Source organism: Centroberyx affinis, unplaced genomic scaffold (genome assembly GCF_046629955.1).
Source record: "Centroberyx affinis isolate AG114_WGS23_722 - 3 ecotype Tasmania unplaced genomic scaffold, CSIRO-AGI_Caff_v1 ptg000203l_1, whole genome shotgun sequence".
NCBI lineage: Eukaryota > Metazoa > Chordata > Actinopteri > Beryciformes > Berycidae > Centroberyx > Centroberyx affinis.
In genome coordinates this window covers 114,506-140,722 of record NW_027278895.1, presented here as the reverse complement: position 1 = coordinate 140,722, position 26,217 = coordinate 114,506, and the positions used below count along the sequence as shown (strand labels likewise).

The following is a 26,217-nucleotide window of genomic DNA, read 5'->3' as shown; positions in this document are numbered from 1 at the left end:
TTTTTCATCTCATTTTTTTCTTATAAAGGAATCAAAATAATTATACATTGTGATACATAAAAGCAAGGGTCAGCTATAACCTGATAATAAATTTGAATGGTTTAGTGAAGCTGTGTGCTCAGGGAAGGGGCCTTTGTCAGGAATGCCTGGGTGGGGCATGTTGTCACATTGATTTCGGGGCATGTTGTCTAAGTGACTAAGAAGCCGTTTTACATCATACAACATCAAATTAAATGTGTATATTACATGTACATTAATGTATCATACTGTTCCAAATTGTATCAGAATTTATGTTTGTCTGAGCATCCCGGGATGAGTGAGGGAGGGGTTATTATACCTGGTGTGATAAAATGTGGTATACCATGGTAGTACAATGGCATGGTTTACCATGGTATACCAGTACCATGGTACAGTACCATCATGCGTGTGTGATGGTACTGCATGACTAGCACACACATGACTGCATTGACTGCCTGTGCTAGTCATGCATGTGTGCGTGTGTGCTAGTCCCAAGGCGCTAGCACTCTATTTAGAAATTGTAGAAAAAATCTTGCTAGGAGTGAAAACCCTAGCAAGAAGTGGCAAGCTCTAAGTTGAAAACAACTTAAAATTGCTGGAGGTCATGGATTAAAAAAATCCTATGGCTCGTGTTGTGGTGTGGTTGGATGTTCTCTAAGGACTAAGACAAACGCGTTCCAAAAATGCACTAAAGAGAGAAAGATGGGAGATCAGAAACCATCGCATTTACTGCACTCACTTTATCACAGGTAAACGTACAAATCCAGCTCACTATACACATGATTTACAGTTTAGTTCACAACATATACATTTAAAGAGTAACAAAACCCCAAACCCAAATCTGTCTATCTGACACCTAATGGTGAAAAGTAGGGTACTGAACTGGTCATCTGCTATTGGCTGGTGTTTGTGCCAGGTGATGTCACCTTCTATAGAGTACAACAGGTGGTGACATCACCTGGCACAAAGACCAGCCAAACTCTTCAGTTCCTGAAAAGACACATAGTGTTTGCAATATTATATAAAACTAAAGATATCTTGAATCAGAACTCACTATACTGTATTGTTCTCTCATAGTTCCATACATTACCTACTGTGTGGAGGTATGGGGAAACACATAGAAAACCAATACTAATCCAATTTTCATGCTACAGAAGAGAGCTATAAGAATTGTAAATCGATTGGATTATTATGAACCAACCAACGCGCTGTTTACTAACTTACATGCTTTAAATTTTGTGATCTAGTTAAAACTGCACAGATAATGTACAAAGCACAAAATAATTTGCTTCCTAACTTTATTCAGAGGTTGTTTGAAATTAGAGAGAGCCAGTATGAACTTAGGGGAATAAGTATGTTTAAAAAAACAAGGGTAAGGACAAATATAAAAAAATAGATAGTTGTGACAACGAATTAAAAATGTGTAGTTCAATTTGCAAATTTACATTTAAAAAGAAAAATGAGGTGGTAAATAAATATAAAACTGAGGTATGATCATTATTGTGTATGAAACGTTTGGAACTTTTTGTTTTTGTTTTTGTTTGTTTATGTTTTTGTTTTTGCTTCTGTTTCGTTTTGTCTTAGAATGTCATGTAAAAAGGGCAGGCATAATAAGCTAAAGCTTCAGCCTACACCTTTTCGGTCAATGTTTTTGTTTTCCGTTTCAATTAATGCCTTATTGTTATTTATTTATTTCTATGTACATACATTTTGGAAAACTACTACTACTACTAGTGTCCTAGTGTCTGGACTCAGTGAAATTCTGTAATGTATCTGTTCATTGTAAATTCACTGAGCAAGAAACATGTCCCTTTACCCCTACAGGTACAAACAAATAAGGTATAGAGTTGCATGTCTTGCTGCAATCTGGCTGGTGGTCATAGGTAAGCTAAGAGAAAGTACGTTAGTTTCTGAGTTTGTGAATATAAGTCAGTGACTGTCATTTGGACTTTAAACCTGTTTTTTTAATACAACGGGACACTACTAAAGAAACACCTAAATGATCTGATTATTGAACATATTTGTCCTATTCTATTTTTGTTTGTCATTTGTCTGCCCTAACTGTTATTCTTTTTGGTGTTTTGCAGGTGCAGGATTGACCAATTCCTTAAAGCCACTAAATATCATTGCACTTTCCATTTGTTAATTTGCTCTCCTGGTTCCTGCCCTCTTCATTGAACTCTTCTGCAGTCTGTCCATCCTCAGGATCCTTAGACGGCCTGGCCCAGGGGATGGAGGGATGCGAAATGAACAAGAGAAGAAGGAAGGGAACCAGCAGAAGATGAGAGCTGTCAAGATCATCTGCATTGTGTTGGCCATGTTGTTTTTTAACATAGTGCCGTTCGTCTTTGTGGCTCCTCTCCGCAGAGTTCTTGAATACAGTGTCCTCGTTGGTGAGGTTGTCCCTGTAGCGTTCACGTTGTCCACTTTTGGAAGTTCATTCCAGGCTCTGCTCTTCCTCCACAGGGCTGGGAAGCTGCCATGCAAAAGAGGCAGGGGGAAGTAATTAGGGCAGCTATAATTTAACTTATTTTGTCTTTTCATAGATAGTCATACAGTGTGTTAAAGCTGCACTGTAAAAAATACCCCAGTCTCAATCATAACCTGGGGCTACAACAAAGAGCATTCCATTCTCCACTAATTGAGACCCCATAGTTTCACCCTGTTAATTTCAGGTGTCAGGTATGGTCACTAGTGGGAAAGTTTCTTTACCCACATAAATTGACAAATCCATCTTCACCCCCAACTGCCACTAAGAAGAAAAAAAAAAAAAGGTTAGATGAGTGTGCAGTTACATGATTTATGGGTATTGAAATCTTTCAAACTGTCAATTTTTTAATTTTTTAATTTTCCACTGCTACAGTTATTTCCCACTGCCACTTGGGGCTACCAAAGTGTACAACTTTAACATACTGCATGGACACAGGCTATAGTTTCTTCACATTTAAATCTACTTTTTACTCTGACCACTAGGTGGCTTTTATCAGGTGGCACCGACTATCTGTTGACCCGCCATGACTTTTTCCTTTTGGCAGGCTGTATAATTTATTCCCTAACATACACTAGTGACCAACAATTAGCCACTAGTGGTTATTTAGTCAGTATATAGTGGGTATTTAGTCAGTAGTCCCTATTTTGCCAATTATTAGTTGCTATTAATTTTAGAAGTTGCTATATAATAGCTTCTAGTTCTAATTTAATAGGTACCAGTGCTTTTTATTAGTCACTTTTCTATTTTTACTAGTATAGTTTAATAAACACTAATACTTATTCTTAGTTACTAGTTACTAATTTAATCTTCTCACTAGTAAAAATGTAAAAATGTTGTTTTTTAATTGAATCCTATGAGGCTACACATTTTAGATACACTTTTCATTACTCACTAGTAATTATTTTATTTAGTACTAATTTCTAATTCAATTCTACTCTTCTATTCTTCTATTATGCATTAGTTACTAGTACCCATGAATTAATCACTAGCTTTATTCTAATTATTCTCTTACTTTTGACTATTCTGCTGTTACTAGTAGCTCTTTAATAGTGACTGGGAGTATTTTGATAACTTGCAGCCTCTACTTCAAATTAAGATATCATTTTATTTTAGTTATAAGCTAATATCCTTAGTATGCATTATATGTTGCCTTGGTCTTAATGCCTCAATTGGCATTACAGATTTGTTCATTTGGTTCGTAACAATTGTTGTTGTATATTAATTCCCAGGTTGGAGTGATTTCTTGCTTTTACTTTTACTGAGCTGAGCTTTGTGTATGTAGCTTAATAGTAAAGATTATATTATGGCCTGCTTCAGTAAGTATCCCATGTTTATTTGATCCTAATATTGGTATTTGTAGTTTACTCAGCTTGCACCCACGTAGTTTACTCAATTGGTGTAAAGGTTTATGAACCAAGTTAGCTTTTACGGCCATTCTATGAGTTTTGTGTACATGCGTGATAATCAATAAAGATTATATTGTTATTGCCAACTGCTGAGTCTTGTTTTGTATGGGGTAAGCTGAACTTTATATCCATACTTTGAGTCCAGGGCCCTCATTTATCATCAATGCATACGCACAGATTTGTGCCTAATGGGGGCGTACTAGGGGTGAAAAGGTTCTGTATTTTAGCCAGTGTATATAAATAGCAAAATTTTGCTTACTATAGTTATTAATCAGCATGTCGGTAAACAAATTAGAGGATACATGAACCACTGTCGCTTAATAAATGTTGTAGATGAGGCTATCGATGGAGCCACTGAGAAACTTCTATTTGGTGACAGTATACTCTCAAAAAAAGTGACGTAAATATTCCTATATGGTACATTAATGTTCCTCACGGTGCAACTTAAGTCGTTACACCTCTAGTGCGTACGATCATTTATATGCAAAGTGTGGAATTAGTCAACTTGCACTTAAACGTGTGTGAATTTAAGCACAGCTCTGACCATGCTTACGCACAGCATCCAGCGGGAGAATAGGGATGGTTCTGCTTTCCTCTCCTCCTTGTCCTCTTCTCCTCCAATCCCAAAACAAGCTGGCAGTTCTTTTTGGTTGGCTGTTTTCCAAACTTGCCTTTAGATCGCTGATTTCCTTCATCATTACACCCAGAATTTCAAGTTTAGCCAGCCGGCTGTTGAGGGATTGCAGCATTTACAGCAGTCTCTTGCAGCATCTATACTATACCTGGTAATAGTTAGTCCTTTCTCGGGTCGATCCAGTGTGACTCCACGACCTTATTGGAGGGACTGAGAGGTTGACAACAATGTAAAAGCTTTCATGAACTGGCTATAGGTTGATCACTATTGTATTAAAGCAATGGTAGAGAGTAGCAGACATTTAGTGATAGGAAAATGTCACAGGTTATTATTTAATTATTTAATGACTAATTGGCAGAGGTGGGATGTAACAAAGTAAAAATACTTCATTACTGTACTTAAGTAGGATTTTCAAGTATCTGTACTTTACTTTAAGTTTTTCTTTCCCTGAAAGACATTTTACTTTTACTCACTACATTTCAAAAGAAAAATCTGTACTTTCTACTCACTACATTTTCAAAACAGACTCGTTACTCTCGGGAAATCATCAACTGATTTTCTACATTTTACAAAATTCTACAAAATTAACGTTAGTGAATTCAGCTGCTAGGATTAACGTTTGTGATTTGAGCTGCAGACTCTTTCTCATCTGGGATTCAGAGGAACGCTCAACAGAAAACCAGTTTAGAACATTAGAAATGACTTTTGGAGAACGACTTTTACTTTTATACTTTAAGTAAATTTAAGACCATGTACTTTTATACTTTATACTTATTTGCACTTTTACTCGAGTAAGGAATTTGTGTACTTCTACCACCTCTGCTGATTGGAGATACACTATATGATGGCCTGCAGAGAGAATACTAGCTCTAAGATTGAAAACCTCCAGTGAGAAAAAAGTAAACTCTTGAGCTGTATGCACAGTGTCCTAGGCACTCTAAATCAGTGGTTCTCAACGTGGGGTCCGGGGACCTCCAGGGGTCCTTGAGGGGGTCCCAGGGGGTCCCCAGCAAATTGATGAATCGTTCTAACTTCATTTACAAGAAGTTAACACAATTATAGAATGTAGAAGAGTGACTGTGTTGATGTTTCTCTGTTATCTCTCTACCTACAATACAGATAGTCATGTAATTCTGGACAAAATCATATCTAACAATAAAAATAGATAAAAAGAGATTATTACGTATATTATTTAATGACTGACTGGAGAGACACGATATGATGGCCTGCAGATGGAAAGAAGTGAGGAAGGAGGAAAGGAGTGACAGAGTACTGAAGGTGTATTTTTTTCCATACTTTTATTGCAATTAATTCATAAATCAGTACAACCACAAAATGTCCAGTATATTTTCATGTCCTTGCAATTATTATTATTATTATTATTATTTTCATTTTTGGTATTTTATACACCTGGTGATACAAACAGAAGGAAAGAAAGAAAAAAAAAGAAAAAAACACAAGTAATTACATATTCATCCATATATACACATACATACATATACACACATGTATGCACACATATTTATATGTACATACATAGCTTCATACACGCATATGGATTTACCTACACTCACTTATATTAATTAAAAGAAGTGAGGAAGGAGGAAAGGAGGGAGAGAGTATTAAAGGTGTATTTATGTGTATGTGCGGGGGGGGGGGGGATGGGGGCAAACAGGCAAAAAGAGAGAGAATGCAGTCAAAGGTGAGAAAGAGAGGCATGTAGAGAGAGAGAGAGAGAGAGAGAGGGGAAGCGAACGCTTTAAAAAGGCATACCTGAGCGGCTACACCTGTCAAGCAGGTTGGATTGGATAAGCTTTGCATGACAGGGAGGGAGGGAAAGAAAAAGAAGGGAATGCAGCAGTTGAAAATAGAGACACCGGGATTGACAGGAAGAGAAAACAGTGCATAGGAAAGAAAGATTGTACTGCATGTAGAAAGAGTGACAGAAGACCATCAGGACGTCTTGGAAATACCACTAACAACGGAATAATATCTCTTCAGAAGTCTCTCTGCAGTCCACAGAACAGGTATGACCCATTTAAACTCTAAGGTAGGACATTAAAACACCAGTAGGAATATGTATAGCAGATGCTGTACCTTACAGTGTTATAAAGTTGTCCTTTTCAGCAATGGTGAATAGCTGGGAATTGGCTGGGAATAACTGTCTGGTCCATGCTAATCGACTGAAAAAGCAATCTATTATACATCTGTGATAAGCAAAAGCCTTTTCTACACCAGTGGTTCTCAACCTTTTTCATATCGAGGACCCCTAATTTAGTCCACATTAGGGCCACGGACCCCCATTTGATGAGATTTTGTCAAATCTCAGAATATTTTTATTGTCAGATATGATTTTGTCCAGAATTCCATGACTATCTGTACTGTAGGCAGAGAGATAACAGTGAAACTATGATCAAAAAAGTCATTCTAAAATGACAAAATAATGAAGTTGAACAATTCATCAATTTGCTGGGGACCCCCCGGAATGCCCTCAAGGACCCCTGGTGGTCCCCGGACCCCACGTTGAGAACCACTGTTCTCCACTGTTGTCACTTGACTTATCTCATCATTAGCAGTTAGAAAGCAGTGTCAAACATTGGTACGTAATGCTATCATTCATCACTCGCATTAGATAAGTCCTATTCTGTATTAAAAGGTTCAAGCTGCCCCACAATGTATATATAGTGTTAGCATTAGATAATTCCTATTTTTTTTACCATTAGAAGCACATGCTTGTATGTAGTATGTGGGAATGAGAAAGGGCCACTTCAAGGGTCTCGGCGGACAAGTGGAGATAAGCTCGCGTAGAAAAGTAGAACTCACAAAGAAGTGTGAGATAAGCCTTATTAGAGGAATGGAAAGCAAAAAAAATAATGAGGCAGGCACTCAAACAGGGGCGCTATGGGAAAACGCTCTCCTCTGTCAACAGCATTAGGAGCCTGTTTACATTGCGGTTTTGCTTTTTCACCTTCGCAGTACTCAATCTTTATCTCCCATTACTGATTTTTTAACATATAAATGTGTGTGGCCCCAAACTAGACACACAGATGTGATGAGAGTGGGAAACCGTAAGAGTGTTGAAAGAGAACGACAAAGAGAAAAAAGATTAAATGTGTGCCTCATTAGTTATTAGTTGGGGCGTCCCTACAGCCAACTATAGTAGATCTTCACTTGTCCGAACTGACCGATCTGTAATGAGCAATATGATGTTTTCCTGGAAGGATGAAAAGACGGCTTGTTTTCCCACTGATGCCCGTTTATTTTTTGAAATGATACAGTAGGATTTTTAAAAGGTTTCAAAGGACAAAGGTTTGTGACAATCACTTACACAAATAACCCAACTTTCAATTCAGGTAAGAAAACAAAAACGTCAAAATTGACACCGGCAATATATTGTATGTGTGTACTATATAGTGGAATTTCCTTGTTAATACATGTAGAAGAAATGACGTTTTAATCATTTATATGCATTAAGTATATCATTCTTTCTTTAAAGAGTGGAAAACTACTGAATCCTTCATGCAACTTGGTTACAGATCTTAGTGCTCCGTTCCTGTCTCCAGAAGACAGTCAGGGACACAGGACTGATAAGACAGGACCAGTACCCCCTCCCTACACACTCCTTGTCTCATACTTATATCATTTTTTCTGTTTCTCTAGTCAGAGAGCAAAGAACCTGCCACCAGCTTGTATCTCTGTTCTCTCCGTGCACATATAAAGGTACTCAGCTACAAACTGAACCAGAACCAGAACTGGAACTCAGCATGTTTATTGATAACCCTGAAGGATTTCCTTGATCCAAATCTACAGAATATCAACAGAATATTTTCTGCAACAATACAGTCAGCTTAAAGTATTTAAATTGCCTGTACTAAAGCATTCAAGGATGTGTAAGCTTTACTATAGAATTTCAATACATTTCAGAGTTGCAGACCTTGCACTTACTGTACATACAGTATTCAAATCCGGCCATTATGTTAATTGATTGATTGGTTCATTTTTTTTTATTTTAATATGGATCAAACTCATTGACATTTTAAGCATTTAGCTGAGTGAATGCATCAGTAGAATAAGCTCAGTTCCTAAATCAACAAAAATTACAAGCAACCCAAAATAAGGAATGGCATGGTCAGGTTACTGGCATTGCAATATGTAAAAGAAAAATTCTAGAAAAAGAAAGAGGAGGAGAACGGAAGGGACTTTTTTTTTTTTTTAGACATGAAAGGTACACACTCTCCCACACCAGTTCCTGGTGACGGTGCTTTTTAGTGTGAGAGCCATAGCCCGTAACTGAATGAAAGCTACTTGAAAGTTACTTCTTCTCTATCACAGCTATGATCACCATGTTGAGGTTTTTTTTTCACTTTGCATACCATACCCAGTCAACTGCTGGGAAACTGGCAATACCTGTACTGCAGCTGGGAGTGTGCGTGCATCTGTTTGTCTGTGTGTGTGTGTGTGTGTTCTTGTATTTGTATACGTCTTAGCAACAAATGTCCAGACAAGGACAGAAATATGAGGAAAAACCCGCTCAAGTGAGGATATTTGTCCGATCTTCACTTCTTTAAGGGGCTAGTTTAAAGTTTAGGATTTGGGTGTAGGGTTAAGATTATAAGTCTGAATAAGTTTAGTTAGGGTTAGGGTTAAGATTAAGGTCACTTAAAGGTAAGGTGTAGGGGTTTGGGAACAAATTCAGTCAATGAAGGTCCTCACAAGCATAGTAATTCATAAGTATGTGTGTGTCCACTGTGCATGTGCCGCCACCCTACACCCATGTGTAGCAGACAGTGACAGAGAGACAAACATAACTAGACTAAGTGACAATTAAAGTGGTTGCATTGTCTAAATTCACAATCAAGGTTTATAATAATATCTTAGATAAGCATTGGAAGTGACTCAGCCAGGTATTTACACTTCTAGCATTCATGTAATAGTTTAACGTCACTGTGTTGATGCTTCACCTACTAATTAGAATCCAACCGATATGGGTTTCGGCAGGCCGATACTGATAATTTTGGAAGTTGCCAGTTGCTGATATTTTGTGGCAATATTCAGTATCTTTAAATTGTATAATTTTGATTATTGAGTGTTTCAGCCAGAGTTTTATTCTTGTCACGGTGGAAAAGCCTCTGAAACAGCATTTAGACCATCATGGGACACTAAAACTCAATTGAAAGCCATATTAAAGGAATAGTTCACCCAAAAAATGAAAATGCTGTCATCATCTACTCCCCCTCATGCCAGATGAAACACAGGTGGAATTTGTTAGTCCATATAACACACAGGGAGGTTGCCAGCACAACTTGGTAGCAGCCTTCTCCAAAACAACTGAAGTCAATGGAGACCTGTTCTTTAGAGTTCCACAACAAAAACAGCCAAACAATCACACTGAATAAAAAGACCTATACACCATTATTTGTTGCAAATCAATCAGCTGTAGTTAAGATTTGCACTAAATGATGGTGTAAATACAGGTCTTTTTGGCACTCTGAAGAACTGGTATAAGAACTGGACGTGAATCTCTGTAAAATTGCTTTCCTTAACAATTCTTAGTTATTTATTTATTATTGATTAATTTATTATTGTCCTGTTTTCTATGTGTTGTTTTTGCACTTTGTAAACTGTTTTTGAAAAGCTGCTATACAGAAAAAATCATGATATTGTTACTATTATTTTTCCAGCCCTGGTAACATGTATTTATAGTCATCATCAGTAATATGCTCATTTTGTAAGGCCTACATCAATACAGTCCTGATTTCTTCCCAAATTTAGAATGCAAAATACCCCCCCCCCCCCCCCCCCCCCCGCACATACACACACACGCACAAATGTTCTATTGGTAATCAAGATGTGAAATCATCAGTAGCTAGACATTTCAACAGCCATCACCACCATCAGTTTGGGTGAGTTAAGGTACATTATTTGGTATTGAAGCAATAAGAATATTGATGCAATAAGAATGTCCCATAGAAGAGGAATTATCTTTTTCTTGTATTTTTTGAGGATTCAGCACCCAGTTTAAGCTGCTCTTCGGTGTATTTTGTGTCATAATTTAATGATCATAGTGTTAAATCAATGTTAAGGAGGCACTTTAGCTCCTTTGTTTGTGTGAGTACAGAGAGAAGAGGAAGTGAGGATGACTTGCAGGTTCTGAGTTTGTTGCCACATATAGAATATGTTTCCTAGTAATCCTATTCATTCATGGAAAACAAGTCTAAATGTTCCAACCAAGCTTGAATTTCCTGATGTTGAACACCTCATCGTTGGTGTCAGTGTGTGTGTTTTCATACAAATACACCCACATACACAGAATTACACAGTAGCAACTTCACCTGTGCAGTGACAGGGGTACAATGTGTCTGACAGTGTCTGTGTGTTAGTGGCAGCTGGCTCTATTAGGTGAACAATGGGAGCTGGCTCACAAATATGAAGACCTTGTTTTTTTTTTGTGTTTTTTTTTTTTTGTTTGTGTTAGCCTACGAACCCATGACGTCTGACTTGTTTGGTTACAATGTCAGTGGAATGGACAAATGGAAAGGTGTCTCACTCTGGTGTGTGGGTGTGTGTGTGTGTGTCTGTGTGTCTGTGTGATCTTGTATTTCTATCTTTGTGAGGACCAAAGGATAGAAAGATTAGGAAAATCCCCCAAAGTGATTTTGGCCGGTCCTAATTTCTACAAGGGGATAGTTTAGGGTTAGAAATAGGTTTACATTAGGGTATGGGTTAATGTTAGTTTAGGGTTAGAACTTGCGTTTAGGGTTAAATGACTACTACAACTATGTGGGAGTTCAGCCCATTGGTCACCTTACCGTGTATCTGAAATGGCACATGAGATGTGCCTGTTAAAAAACACTACTTGGCTAATCAGCACTATATTTGTTCAGTGGCCACTTGGGCTGCCCTTCTACCACTGTAGCAAGTTTTGGAAAAATTGTCAGGCCAGTTATGTCTAAAGGCCAATTTATACTTCTGCATTGACGCGTTGCCGTAGCTACACCGTAGGTCTTTGGAGTGCTGGTGTAGCCCACAGAGGCTGCTGCTGTAGCTAAGGGCGTTTTCACACCTATTGTTTGTTTGCTCTGGTCCGAATCAGTTGATGAGTTTGTAAACTTGGAGCGTTTTCCCCTTGGTTCGGTTTCTTTTCACACGGAGAAAAATCCAAAAATGCATCACTACAAACCACGTGAGAACCTTCACTCCGCTTATTGGTCAGATGTGTCTGGGGCGGGAGCAAGAAAGTAAGTACAGGAAGAAGTTCCTGTGTTCTGGACTAGTGCACATCGCTATGCAACATGGAGCATAGCAATGTGCATCCCCCCCCCCCCAAGGCAATGACAGGCTGAATAATGGAGTGGGAACGAAATGGCCATTTAGTCTGAATATCAGGCAACCTAGATAGAGCCTGTTTCAATGACTATTTTTTAATTGATGCAATGTGCGGTTCAACTTGACATGTCAACTTGGAGCCAAGAGCAGCACCCCAAAACGTCCAAAACAGCATCCAAAACCCCAGGCGCATAGTCTGGAGGACCTACGTGCCTGCCATGACCAAATCATTGAAAATGCCTGAAAAAAAGGTGCAGCCATCTAATAAGCCTTCTATGTGATCAAGGCCTCAGACATTCTGTATTACTAACCTTCAAGGAGCATGTGGCTTCTGTTGCTCGGTCATGCCGATTTGCCCTGTACAACATCAGAAAGATCAGACCCTACCTGTCTGAGCATGAGCTGAGGCGCTTGTAATATCACACCCTGACTACTGCAACTCCTTACTGGCAGGGCTCCCAGCATGTACGCTCAAACCTCTGCAGATGATCCAGAACGCGGCGGCGCGTCTGGTCTTCAACCAGCCCAAAAGAGCACATGTCACTCCGCTGTTCATATCCCTCCACTGGCTCCCAGTCGCCGCCCGCTTCAAGTTCAAGTCCTTGATGCTCGCCTACAAAGCGGCAACCAAAACGGCTCTGACCTACCTGAACTCCCTCATTCAGGTCTACGCTCCCTCCCGCTCACTACGCTCTGCGCAGGAACGGCGCCTGGTGCTGCCACCACAACAAGGCCCTAAGTCTCTAGCCAGACTCTTCTTCTGTGGTTCCCCGGTGGTGGAACGAGTTACCAAACTCCATTCCATCCGCAGAGTCCCTCTCAATCTTTAAGAAAAGGCTAAAGACCCAGCTCTTTAGCAAACACCTTCTCACCTGATGGACTGTGTAATCCAAAAAAACCCAAAACTCTTTATCTGCCTCGTAGCACTGCCTCGTAGCACCTATGTCCTGTTGGACCAGAACTTAGCTTTATGGCCATTACTCTCGTTGTTCTCTCCTGACTAGAACCTTGCTTGTGTTGTATTAAAATCTCATGTGTACGTCGCTTTGGATAAAAGTGTCTGCCAAATGGGAAATTGTAAATTGTAAATTGATTTCTCTCTCACAGTCACACTATCCCTCTGTCTCTTGTACAGCTCAGTTCTAACCTTGCACGGCCATGGCTCTGTCCACGGCCTTCCTGTCCGAAGACCAGTTCACCTGCTCTATCTGCCTGGATGTGTTCACCAACCCGGTCTCCACACCCTGCGGCCACAGCTTCTGCCAGGCCTGCATCTCCTCCTACTGGGACGGAGGAGGAGGCGCCAAGTGCTACCTGTGCCCCCTCTGCAAGGAGTCCTTCCGCAAACGGCCGGAGCTCCACGTCAACCGGACCCTGAAGGAGATCACCGAGCAGTTCAAACAGATGGCCGACACTGAAGTTGGGACGGGAGGAGGTGGAGGAGGAGGAGGAGGAGGAGGAGGGGAGGAGGCCAACTCTCATCCACATCATCACCCACCCCTGCCTTCCGGTCCCAGGCCAGGGGAGATGCCGGGAAGCCTCTTTGCTGAGATGAAGACCCGGTTTCAGCAGCTGCCGACCAGCGGAACGCCTCCCGCCACCTTCCCCCATCCCAACTCCCCTCACCCCCAACGCCCCACCCAAACCAACGCCCATCCTCACCCATCCCACGAGGCTCAGACCCACGAGCATCACGACCCGCCTATACCCTATTCACCCTCTCGCAGGTACAGAGCTAGATTAGTCTAATCTAATCTAATGTAATTTCAACACTATAACATGTATGTATGAATTACTATTTTTTTTTTACAGCAGTCAAATAACAGCAGTCAAACATACTGAGATCAAGAAAAGGAATGGAATATAAAAAAATAAACATTAAAATGTATGAACAATTAAAGGAACACTTCGCCATTCTTTTTTTTTTTTACCTTATCTTCATATATTGGCCCTCACTAATACATCCCAAAAAATGTCCAACTCGTATAGAAACTACAACCGCTCACTTCCAGAATCCAGAAAGAGAGCGGTTGTTTCCACCAGTTGGGGGAATTTTGGGACTTCCCACAGCCTTTCTCCAAGACACAGAGCGAGTAGACAGACATTGTGCCGTCTCATAGCATGTATTAGTGAGGGCCAATATATTGAGATAAGGTAAAAAAATGGTGAAGCGTTCTTTTAATAATTTGCTAATACATGTATTTTTTAACCTTCAGGTCAGATACGATCCTGTCAGGATTGTGTATAATGACATGATGTATACATATCAAGCTGTAGTCTGTCCCTCATCTTATAGAAGAGACACCATTTTAGACCAGCTAAGAGGGACCCTAATGCAAAGGTAGAGGGTTCCTACATCCTGCGTCCGTACATCCCATTCTTGAACCAAACGTCCACTTGGACTCAAGGATGAACTGATTAGGTTTGACCTCACGAAATACGTTTTTGGCCATAACTCAAGAATTCATACGCTAATTATGACAAAATTTCACACAAATGTCTAATAGGATAAAATGATGAAGTGATGACATTTTATATCCAAAAATTCAAAGGTCAACTTCACTGTGACATCATAATGTTTTGCTTACCACTGTAGCTGAGAAAACGATCTTGGGTCATTCTACAAAAACAGTGGAAGTGCTGTCACTTACTTTTGCAGACACCAAAATCCTTTAAGTTGACCTAATAATCACATTAATTATATATGTTCAATAAATAAAGACTGTCCTTGCAATGATAAAACAAAGTTTACTGGCGGAGGCATACAACCGCGAGGTGGTTATTTCTAGTGTTTTTTTATTTTATGTCCATGTTGGTGCTAAGCGCTCATTGCTGTGGTGTTTTATTATTTTGTCTCTATCTTTAATCCTAATGCTTATTGCTGTGGTGTTTCTGCACCGCACTTCCCAGGGATCACTTGTCAGCCAAACAGTTTGTCCAGTACAGTCCAGTCCAGTGTTAAATCATTTTCCTTGGATTTTCGGTTGATGAAGTTTGAATTTCTATAGGTGGCGCTCTTTTCTTTGTCTGTTCAGCCATGGTGGCTATCGCTGCTCATGCTTACTATGCAGTCCTTGCATAATAAGCATGAGTGCAGTTCTATGCATCACTTCCTGTACGGCAGAGGATTTTTCCCAGGAGAGAAGTACCAGACACCAAGTGTTAAGAACAACAAATGGAAAAGCTTTCATGAACTGGCTATAGGTTGAATCACTTTTGCGTCACAGGAATTACTGATAGAGAGTAGCAAAATTGACATTTATTTGTATGACAATGTTACAGATTATTAATGTTAATGTCATGCCAGGTACACCCTGAGCGGTCCAGCTGAGTCTTCCCCAAAACTGCCTCTGTGCCCTGCCCACCTGAGAGGCCTGGAGATCTTCTGTCGAACTGACCAGACCTGTATCTGCAGCGTCTGCGTGGAGACAGCAGAACACCGAGGACACAGCGTCATCCCTGCCAAGAGAGAATGGCACATCAAGAAGGTATCTCTGTGTGTGTGTGTGTGTGTGTGTGTGTGTGTGTGGTTGTCGAGTGTGCGCTAACGCTGTCTTCATTTGCAGTCCCAGTTAGGTATTACAGAGGTGGAGCTGAAGGATCTCATCTCTGAGAGAGAGAGGAAAGTGGAGGAGATACAGAACTCTTTGCGGGACATACAGGTGAGTTCTTGGTCTATGGCAAGTTCTGTAAGTTATGAGGTTGTGTCATGATTTCTCTAAGGCTGGGGACACGCTTGAGAATTATCAGGCTGATTTACACATTTCCAGGCAATCGGAGGAGAAATCCTGATCAGAGGTTTGGTTGGTTGGCAAGGATTATCTGGTTGAGTGAGGACAACCAAAGCCAAAGCTCATGTTGACTGCATCTCTCCAGCCACGGCTTTACCCAGATTCTCTTTTTGCGTTTTCTCTTTGTTCTTTTTATTGCATTGATTGATGGGCGGGAAGGCAGGGAAACACCCTGGACAAGTCACCAGACCATCGCAGGGATAACACAGGTCGACAGATAACACATATATTCATACACTGCAAAAAATATTAAGGCAGTTCAACTTAAAAACATCAGTTTCCTTGCTGCCTTAAAATTGTGAGTTGACTGAAGTAGTACTGAATAGTTAGGTCAAAAATCATTAGTTAGTTGTTCTAATGTAGAAAAGCTAACTGAATGAACTTAAGACAATAAGTTCAATCAACAATGTCTAGTCATGCTGATTCGTGTTTCCAAGTTGAATGCATTAATTGATGAACTGAAATCCAGTGTTATTTATTTTTTCACAAGGTTTGCTCAGTTTAAGCTTGAGTTACTCTTGTATCACATGATTAATACACAGTTAAGCATATATTATGCAGCTGCAATACACTTACTTGTAGTGGATTGTACTTGCCATGTGCATCAGAGAGAAACTTACTTGATTGTGAATTCCCAGACACATAGATAAGATAGATAGTAGATTTTATCATGTTTTTTTTTTGTTTTGTTTTTTCTTACAGTAATCAGAAATTGACCTATGATTCACCAAACATAAATACATAACAAGTCTCTATCCTGTAACTTCATTCAAACCAAAAGAGGGAAGAGTTTCTGGAGAGTTACGCAAACCGAATGCAATGCATACTGGGAAGTCTGCTAATAAACTAACAGTGTTGAGTTTAGTGAATGCTTTATAAGCTGTTCTTTAAACTCATAATTTTAAGTCACAAGATGTGAACTCATGATTTTAAGTCATGAAGCTCATAACTAGCACTTTACATTGTGTTAATGGCTAAAGATGAGCTGATTTCACTAAATTGCACTATGAGTTTTTACAGTGTACCTATGGGCAATTTAGTCTCCAGTTCACCTGACATACATGTCTTTGGCCTGTGGGGGTGGAAACCAGAGCACCCAGTGGAACCACATGCAAACATAGGGAGAACAGAAGCAGAAACAGAATTATAATAATAATCTGAACAAACAATAGGGCTCCAGCACCTGAGGTGTTTGGACCCCTAATAACGTTAGCTCGGTTTAGCTCTGTATATAAGGGAGACACATTACAAACCAACTGGGCTTTCCCCGATACCGTCCAATCATCTAGATAACAAGCGTTAGATAATGTGAATTGCGCTTACCTGTCTAGAAGAAAAATGGCCAACTCAGCATCACTTTTAGTTCCTTTGGTCTGTCTCAGGTTCCTCCATCTTTCAATAGCAATACCAGTGTTTATTCTGGTGTTTGCTCTTGCTCTACCAAAGGCCATTTGGGAGGCATACTAGAGTTTTTCGGTCTTACAACTGGCTGCTCTACCATATTTTACATGATACGAAAGCCTGAATGGTTATAATACATTGAACTGTATACAAACCAAATGGGGAATGAATAGATTAGAAGTTCATCTTTACACCAGCATCTCTACTGAGAAGGTTGTAGGTTAGATTAAAGTGAAAAACCTTACTTTCAAAAATTGCAAAAATTGTAGTCCCCATTAGTTACTTAGACACAAAAAGTTGGGAAAATAGGGTCCAGGTTGAAAAATACCAAAGTTACCCTTTAACTTACTTAAGTGTACCAGTGTACCAAACTATTCAAAATACCTGTCTTCCTTCCAGTCTCCTCTCACCCCACTCTCCTCTCCTCTTTGATCCAGACCGCTGCAGAGAGAGAGACCGTGGGAAGTGTATGTGTGTTTTCCAAGCTAGTCTCCAGTGTGGAGCGCTGCCAAGCTGAAGTCTTGGAGGTAAGCCACAGCGACACCAAAAACGACAATACCAAACTCCATTCAAATATCTGGAAATTTAACGCAACCTCAGCAAATGTACACATATCCCCTAAACTACGACTCAAGACCTTTTTTGAATGTCTTGAGCTGCTAAATTTGGCATACATATGATCCACCAAGCAGCACTTATTTCAATAAAATGTCAACTTTTAGAAATGGTTCCTACTCCTCGCTACCGTCAACCAAAGTGTATATTTGTGGACGAAGGCGAACCAGGGGCCGGATTCACAAAACCCTCTTAAGAAAAAAAAATCTTCTCAAGTGCCATTTTTTTCTTAACTTTAGTCTTAAGAAATAAAATAGGAAAAAATGCTATTCTCAAAAACAGTTCTTACATATTTTCTTAACTTTCTTCTTATGTTTCTTCCTAAGAAAAAACTTCGGAATAAATGGTATTCTTGAAATGAAAGTTCTCAAATTTGTTCTTGATTTTTTTCTTAGCTTTAAGACAGCCCTTCACCTGTCTTAAAACTTCTACAGTGAAAAGGTAATATAATATCATATAATAATCATATATTGTCATATAATCATATATAAATATCATATACTTAAACACATTTTAGACAAGTAGGTTATAGTTCAAAGTCTTCATAGGTTCCCCTACACCTAACATTAAGATGAACATTTATTGTAAAGCTTTATTTGTTGTAGGGCCAAGTAGGCCTCTGTCTCATGTTTATTGAAAATAAGCGTGCAAATTTTACAGTTACCAACAGCAACCAATGTTTAAATCTTTGCTCTAGTTGCTCTAAATAGGTTTTTCCCCAATTGTTTTGTATATGGAAGCACTTTGGGTTGCCTCCTAGCCTTGTCTCCTAGCCTCAATGGCAGTAAGCCTAAAGTTTATTAACCAGAATTAATTCAGGCCCTATTTTGAGAAGTTCTTAAGTAGGAAAATTAAAGGAATTCGTAAGAAATAAGACTAATTCTAAAAGGTAAAGTTATTAAAATATGTGCTGCTTGTTGGATCATATGTATGCTGAACTGAAGACTGGCTCCACACAATTCAGAAAAGGTCTTGAGTCATTTTATATAACGTATATATAGCATGGATAAGCAAGTCCACTTTAAATTGCCAGATTTGGAATGGAGTTTGGAATGACATTCTCTCCATAGGTGCAAGAATGACACCTATTGGGGCTAGGAGGTAAGTAGCTCTTGTCTATCCTCCAAAAATATAATCCGATTTAGTTTAACTGAGTTGCAATGCAAACAGTCAATAATTAAAGTCAGAACTTTTTAAAGCTACATTGATTTAAATAATCAACCAATTTAAGATATTTTAACTAGATGGGAAATTATTTATCAACGCATATCATACATATTATTCTTGTTACTACCAGGTGATAGAGATGGCCCGTCGAGCGGCCGAGCACAGAGCCCAGAGCCTGGTGAGAGAGCTGGAGCAGGAGATAGCTGAGCTGAAAAAGAGGAGTACAGCGCTGAACCAGCTCGTTCAGTCTGAAGACTATATACTCTTCCTCAAGGTATGGACAGAGGAATGATAGGTAGGTGTTTCGTTTATGAAAATCTGTGAATCTACACGCCGTGTAATAAAAACCACACAGCAACGTTTTAGAACTAAAAGAGGTCAGTCATACATTAGTATATGGTAAAGTGTTAAGAATGGAGTACCGGAGCCAATGATCCACCAGGAACAAATGGGTGATTGTGGTGTCTATGTTCTCACCACTTTGTTGACTAACGGGACAATCTCCCAAAAACTGTGAAAAATCTAGATGTTTGTGCATCATTTTATACACATTTCCCTGTATGTAGCATGACATATTTGGTGTCTTTGGAAAACGTGTTACCTTGACTAGAATTCAAAATAAAGTTCTGTGGGTTTGAACAAAGCTTGGCCATGCAACCTGCGTTTGTAGTGATGGACCAAGTGGCGGGGGCGATAGGGAAGAACAGGTTAAATCTATCTCCTCTGGTAATTTTCTCTCTCTGCAGACTTTCCCTGCCGTCTCCAGCACTCCACAAACCAGGGATTGGTCCGATGCCCGTGTGGTGTCTGAGCTGACCTCCGGGGTGGTTCTCAGGACTGTCACTCAAATGATGGAGCGCTTTCAGGAAGACTTACGGAAATTGCCAGAGATCTGTAAGTCCACGCTCAGACCATGAAACCCTCAGAAAAGACATCCTCTCCCTGCTCTCTCCTAAAACTACTACAGAAACCCAAACACCAAGACTCTAATCTATGATAAAGACAATAGCCTGATCTGCTCCATTGACAGTGACTGACTTTGTGTATTCACAAAATGCTTCTATAAGCCATTACATCCCAATGGGCCAACCAGTGTGAACCAGAAGATGATCCCATATTATCTTCAGTTCTGTCACTGTGTCTTGTCTTGCCTCTTTTGTTCCAAGCTTGACTAAAGACTTATTCACTAGTCAAGACTGAATTGTCCAAGGTCATAGTAATAGTATGATTGTGATAGCAGTAACAATATACTTTTTACCTTCTCATTAACAGGGCAGCAATCCCCATCGGAGCAATCTGTATCCAGGTCCAACCCGAGTAAGAATTCCCTACTACGTTTCATATCAAAGTTTCATATTAAATTCCTTTACAATTTTTTGTTAGCTGAGTGAATAAAATGTGATCAAAGCAAATCTCTCTCTTGTCTGCAGAGGTGAGGAGGGTTCAAGAATATGCAGGTAAATTGTTTTACATTCAAGCCTTGCATTCGCTCAGTTCTGATATTCAGTCTTGTTTTCATTGATTTGGCCATCTATCAGTTTATCATCTATCAGACATCACATTAGACCAAAACAACATTCAAACCATCCATCAATCTAACCACCAACTCTCTCTCTCTCTCTCTCTCTCTCTCTGCCGATGTCACGTTAGACCTGAACATTCAAACTTTGCATTTATTCAGCTCTAACATTCGTTCATTCATTGGTCATTCATTCATTCATTCATTAATCTGTCAGCTGACATCACTTTATGCCCCAACATTCAAACCTTGCATTTTCTGGATTCTAAGTGTCCAATCCATTGATTGTCCCCCACCAAAGGGGGGACTATGGATCGGTCTCCGTCCGTTCGTTCGTTCGTTTAGTCATACTGTAACGTTGACTTTGTGCCCCTAGGGGGCGGCATTGACAATGAATGGGGACTCAGTGGTAAAGCAATACAGTTATCATAGGTAACATAATAGTCTACACACACTACACACTTGGAGACATCAGACTGGGTTGATTTGTTGAAGTGAGAGTCAATGGAGAATTTTTGGGCAAACCTCTAACCACAAGACACTGTAGTTATTGTACAGTTGTTGGACTGTTGTACTGTTATTGCATCATCACTGCACTACCACTGTGCCGTCAGTGTTGACTGCTTATATCATATTACCACTTACCTACTGTGGAAAACCATATATCACTTATAATTTAGCATTTATATTATTCATAACACTCAGGCTCCTGGTTATATTGTATATTGTATTATAAATTGTATTGTAGTGTACATTGTGTAATGTACGGATTGTATTTATTGCATATTGTAGTTCTTATATTTTGTACTGTATTGAGTAAAACAAGGACAATTACAGTTACTACATTTCAAGATATAACTTGTAAGCCTATTTCTGAGGAGAGTAGGCAACAGAAATATATGGTCAATCTGTCCTTTCATTGTCCATGCGAAAATGCTTATACATTTTCACTCATATTTCAAGTTCACTCAGCAATCACTGACTGACCCAAGGGTGGAACTACATCACTGGTGGGGACAACATGTTTATTATTTGCTTGTTTCCTATGGAGCTGAGCAGGGAAACTCAGCTGATGTGTGGACGGTCAATGAGTTTCATGGTCATTGCCCCTCAACAGCCAATCAGATTTGCATGCTTCCTTGTTTCCCTACCAATGTGATTCCCTTTCATGAAAGTTCTTCATAGTTATGAAGGCAATACCAAAGCAACACAAAAAAATGCATGATTTTCATGTTCAGAACTTTGTAGCCACGACATAGATGCTATTGAAGCCTCTTGCACCTCCACAAATCAGTCAGAATAGAGCGATCAGTCAACCAATTCACTTGCAGTGTGAAGTCACAATTACAGTCCACCCTTCATCCATTCATCAAACTAACCACCAACCATCTCTCTGAATCTCTCAGCTGACATTACGCTAGACCCCAATACAGCTCACCCACGTCTCTACATCTCGGTGGACGGTAAGCAGGTTTGCTGTGGCGACCGGTATCAGCCGGTACCGGACAACCCCGAGCGCTTCGACCGGGTGGTTTGTGTCCTCGGTCGCGAGGGCTTCAGCTCAGGACGGCATTACTGGGAGGTAGGTAGGAAGCTGCATGAAACTGTGTCCATGTGTATGACTGTGCATCTGTCACAAAGATGCAAAAAATAGTTGTTTTTATTCATGAAAATGCCCATGTGTCTTGATTCTGAGGATTCACAGAAAGCATGTGATGAATGGTGATGTGCAGGGGGGAACCAAAGGCCTTTATATTTTCATGACATACAGGTTCAATACCAACCCAAACAAGCACAAAAATGTCATAATGTCACAGGTTGGTTCCTGGTCACTTAGTTCAGTGGTTCTCAACGTGGGGTCCGGGGACCACCAGGGGTCCTTGAGGGGGTTCCAGGGGGTCCCCAACAAATGGATGAATTGTTAAACTTCACCATTATTACATTCTCTAACACAATTAGATAATGTAGAAGAAAAGACTGTTTTGATCATAGTTTGACTGTTATCTCTCTTCCTACAATACAGATAGGCATGGAATTCTGGACAAATCATATCTAACAATAAAAATATTCTCAGATTTTGGTCCGAGGGACAAAATGGGGGTCCATGGTCCTAATGTGGACTAAATTACGGGTCCTTGATAGGAAAAAGGTTGAGAATCACTGACTTATCACTGATACCATGTAACCATGGTATGCTGGGTTCAAATCCGGATTGGGACTTTTGTGGCATCCTTCACTCTCTTTCTGAATTTTCCTCTCTGTAGTTCTGGGCTTTTTGTGCTGCATTGTAAAATATGAGATATTGCTCTGTTGCTCTGTTGTTATTTTTATTTCAGTTAGCATGTTAGTTTGTCAACATTGTGTTGTGTGTTGTTTGCTTGTGTGCGTGTTGGCTACATGGAGCAAGGCTTACTATATCTTCCATTGTTACTGAACCCTTGTCAGTGTCACTGCACTCAAAATACTGTACTGTGACTTAGAAGGGGAAAGGAGGGGGAAGCTCTCCATAATGATTTTTTGAAAGTAACTTGCACCATCTACTGGTAAAATTCATGTATGTACCGTAGTTTAACATTATGGCAGAATGAAATGCATACAAAGCACATGCCCACCACGAATAGGTAGTATGAATAAATTTAGAAAAAGGAAAAAAAAAAAAAAAGGAAATATATTATTGTATCACTCCTTTGTAAAAATTACATCCACAAAATTGCCTTCCAGTGTTTTCTAGGATTAGATTAGATTACATTAGATCTGTTAATTTGAATGTATTGTCACTGAAGCAATTTGATTTTTCATTGAAAAAATATCACTAAATCCAGCAATGGACTGGGATGGATTAGTGCCTTTAAATGAATAAAATTTACAAAAACATTACTGAACAATTAAATGAATAAATGAAACGTGCAAATAAATGTTTTTAGGTAGCTGTGGTCAGGGAGGAGTCTACATCATATCAGCAGTGCTCGACATGACCTGATTTCCAATGTTTAATAAAAGGCTGATATTGACCCCATATGTTGGCAAATCAATATATCGGTCTAAACCTAGTATGTATATGTCTGCGCCCAGTGCACTCAACCCCACCATGCCTGCCTCTTCTTCCAGGTGGAGGTTGGAGGAAAGACTGACTGGGACCTGGGGGTGGCAAGCCAGTCCATCAATCGGAAAGGCAAGATCACTGTAAGCCCCGCGCACGGCTACTGGTTCCTCAGCCTGCGGGATCGGACCGACTTCGCCTTCCGAACAGAACCGTCAACCAACCTGGGACTCAACCTCAGACCCTCCCGGGTTGGGATCTACGTGGACTGCGACAAGGGACTGGTGTCATTCTATAACGTAGAGGCCAGAGTGCTTATCTATACATTCATGGATAACTTTCCTGACACCATCCTTCCATTCTTCAGCCCTTGTACTAATAAATCTGGGAGGAACGAAGCTCCGCTAATCATCTGCCCTGTTGCAACAACAGAATGAAATATAGCCACAGATTCAACCTAAGATAATCATAGAATCATATGTTGCGTATCCTCTGTAATGAGGAAAGATGAAGATGAACACATACTTTTATACATCTTGGAAGGAGACTGAGATGCACATACGTACCTGTAGACCAGATTTAATCAGAGCCAATCTTCATCCTCACCTCATTCCCTCATTGCAGCAGAGCAGATCATGAGCAGACCTTTGGTTCACTTTGGTTACTTTATTCATTTGCATGGACAAATATAGAATTACAGTTGCTGAGAGAACTGTATTTGGTCACGTGTGCATGGATTCTGATACAGGATGGTGTTGTTCTCTAATAATAAGCTGAGAGTGGCAGAAAAGATGAAAGAGAGAGGAATGACATGAAACAATGACCAGATTTGAACCTAGGTTCAGTGTGTTTACACATTATTGAATAGAAAAGTTGTTACAAAATTGATGACAAAGTTCACTGAACAAGGTTAAGGTTCCTATTTTACAAGACAGGTGTAAATATGGGCATAATACTTGGGCAGATACCCGCAACTATTTAATGGTCATTGATTTCCATCATGCTACTTCTATACATCATACACATGTTTTTCTTTCATGCAATTATTGAGATAATGCTTCTTCTGAACTTGGCAATATATAGCCTAATATTTTGAAACCTATTTTGCTGAATTAAGAAATGAGCTTCTCTAGCCCTTTCATGCATGAATTATTAAATCACAAAGTAATATATTTTTTTAATGTTTGTTTTTACATTTAAACAAGTGAAAAATCATGCCAATTTTTCCCAATGTATTTTATTTTGAAGGAGTTAGATATCTGTCCACTGCAGTGGACACCATGCATCAGCGGTATAAAAGGTAATTCAATGGAACTCAATATAGGTCCGAAAAAACATATGTTTTTAAAACATTTACTAAGAGCAAATGGTATGAATATACATAAGAACATTTTTTAAAAGACATATGTTTTTTCGGACCTATATTGAGTTCCATTGAATCACTTTTTATACCGTTGATGCATGGTGTCCACTGCAGTTGACAGATCACAGAAGAAAATGTACAAGAAAAATCTTATTAAAATCTGGATAAAAGTATTTCTAACATCTTATTTAGTTGAAAAATATTTTTTTTACCTGTCTGGTTTTCTGAGAATAAAAGGATTTAACAGATATTCCTGAGGTACTTGGTGCATCTCCTCTCCCCTCTGCCATTTTGAATTTATGATGCAATATCTCAAAATGACAAAAAGAGCCAAACATAATAATCAAATGGAATTGTAGACAACGCTTTGGGGGTCTGCCACCTGGTGGTTGGGACATGATACTACAACTTAAATGGCTCAAAATGGCTTCCAAATATCTGTCCACTGTAGTGGACACCATGCATGAAAGGGCCTAGATCAGCCCTATCTACATTGTCAGTGGTTGTCTATTTAAGGTGGAATGCAATGGGAAAATGTTTTTTTTTTTTTTTTTTTTTATTGAATTTGTGAATAGGTGGTATCAATGAATTTGCAATAAAAAAGGAAACACCTTGTGTCAGTCCTTTGCAAAAACTCAATCCACAGTCATCTTCCAGTGCTTTCCAGTAGGAGTAGATGAGATTATGTTTGCTCAGATTGGATTAGATTGCTTTAATGTAATGTCAGTGAAGCACTTTCATTTAAAAATCAGCACTGATTTCAGCAGTCAACCCTCTTTCATATCACCCATAAGAAATATAATGTGTCAAGGTAAAGTGCCCACTCTACAGTATAGTATAGTATATATAGTACAGTAGGCTACAGTACAGCACCAGACATGTATTCGTCATGATATTATGGGGATCTCCACAGTATAAGGTGCATGTAAACAGACAGCAAGTAACATATCATTGAATTCCAACTAAATGATTTACCTGGAAACCAGCAAACCCAAGTTACACAAAGAAGACCGTCTTGATAAACAGCTTTTTCATGTGTAACACTTGACCAAAATTGTGGCTATTCTTTATAGCCAGGATGCTGCAATACAAAAACACTTCTTGAACAGTAGCTAAACAAAGTAGTTCCTATAAGCAACACATAAGTAGCAGTATGGGTGTTGGTTTTTGGGTCACATTAATATTTAAATTAACTGTTATGTGGCCACAGTTTTATGTTCATCAGGTGTTTTGCACTGACTTTGTATGTGACTTAGCCAATTAGAACTAAGGACCAGCTGTAGCTGTGATAATTGACCTGTATAATTAACACATACTAGCTGTAAGTGCAATGGACAACATTAAAGACATGACAGAGCATCCGAAAAGCCAGATTTCAACTCAACTGCATGTTTTCAGAGAAGTTATAGTGGGTAATTCTGACGCCCTATGACATGTTGTAACAAA

The 26,217-nt window shown here is 39.4% G+C and overlaps 1 protein-coding gene across 2 annotated transcripts; it reads left to right on the top strand.

Moving 5' to 3' along the window:
• The first annotated feature begins 6,435 nt into the window (after positions 1 to 6,435).
• On the top strand, positions 6,436 to 25,410 carry LOC139661086 (E3 ubiquitin-protein ligase TRIM7-like). Of its 2 annotated transcripts, none has more exons than XM_071539425.1 (11): positions 6,436 to 6,576; positions 13,011 to 13,602; positions 15,183 to 15,363; positions 15,442 to 15,537; positions 17,505 to 17,594; positions 18,980 to 19,123; positions 19,596 to 19,743; positions 20,122 to 20,166; positions 20,280 to 20,306; positions 21,775 to 21,950; positions 23,477 to 25,410. In XM_071539425.1, exons 2-11 carry the CDS (start codon positions 13,034 to 13,036, stop codon positions 23,843 to 23,845), a joined length of 1,845 nt encoding a protein of 614 aa, XP_071395526.1. In that variant the 5' UTR covers positions 6,436 to 6,576; positions 13,011 to 13,033; the 3' UTR covers positions 23,846 to 25,410. The 2 variants fall into 2 exon arrangements, with proteins under 2 accessions (XP_071395526.1, XP_071395533.1); XM_071539432.1 differs by having other exon boundaries at positions 6,474 to 6,599.
• Positions 25,411 to 26,217: the final 807 nt, after the last annotated feature.

Bases quoted from the DNA above. Each gene is read 5' to 3' on its own strand.
- LOC139661086 (XM_071539425.1), top strand. From the start codon at position 13,034: ATGGCTCTGTCCACGGCCTTCCTGTCCGAAGACCAGTTCACCTGCTCT. The intron at 15,538-17,504 runs GTGAGTTCTTGG...TCTTTGATCCAG, and splicing joins ACTCTTTGCGGGACATACAG to ACCGCTGCAGAGAGAGAGAC. The intron at 20,307-21,774 runs GTAAATTGTTTT...TGAATCTCTCAG, and splicing joins GAGGGTTCAAGAATATGCAG to CTGACATTACGCTAGACCCC.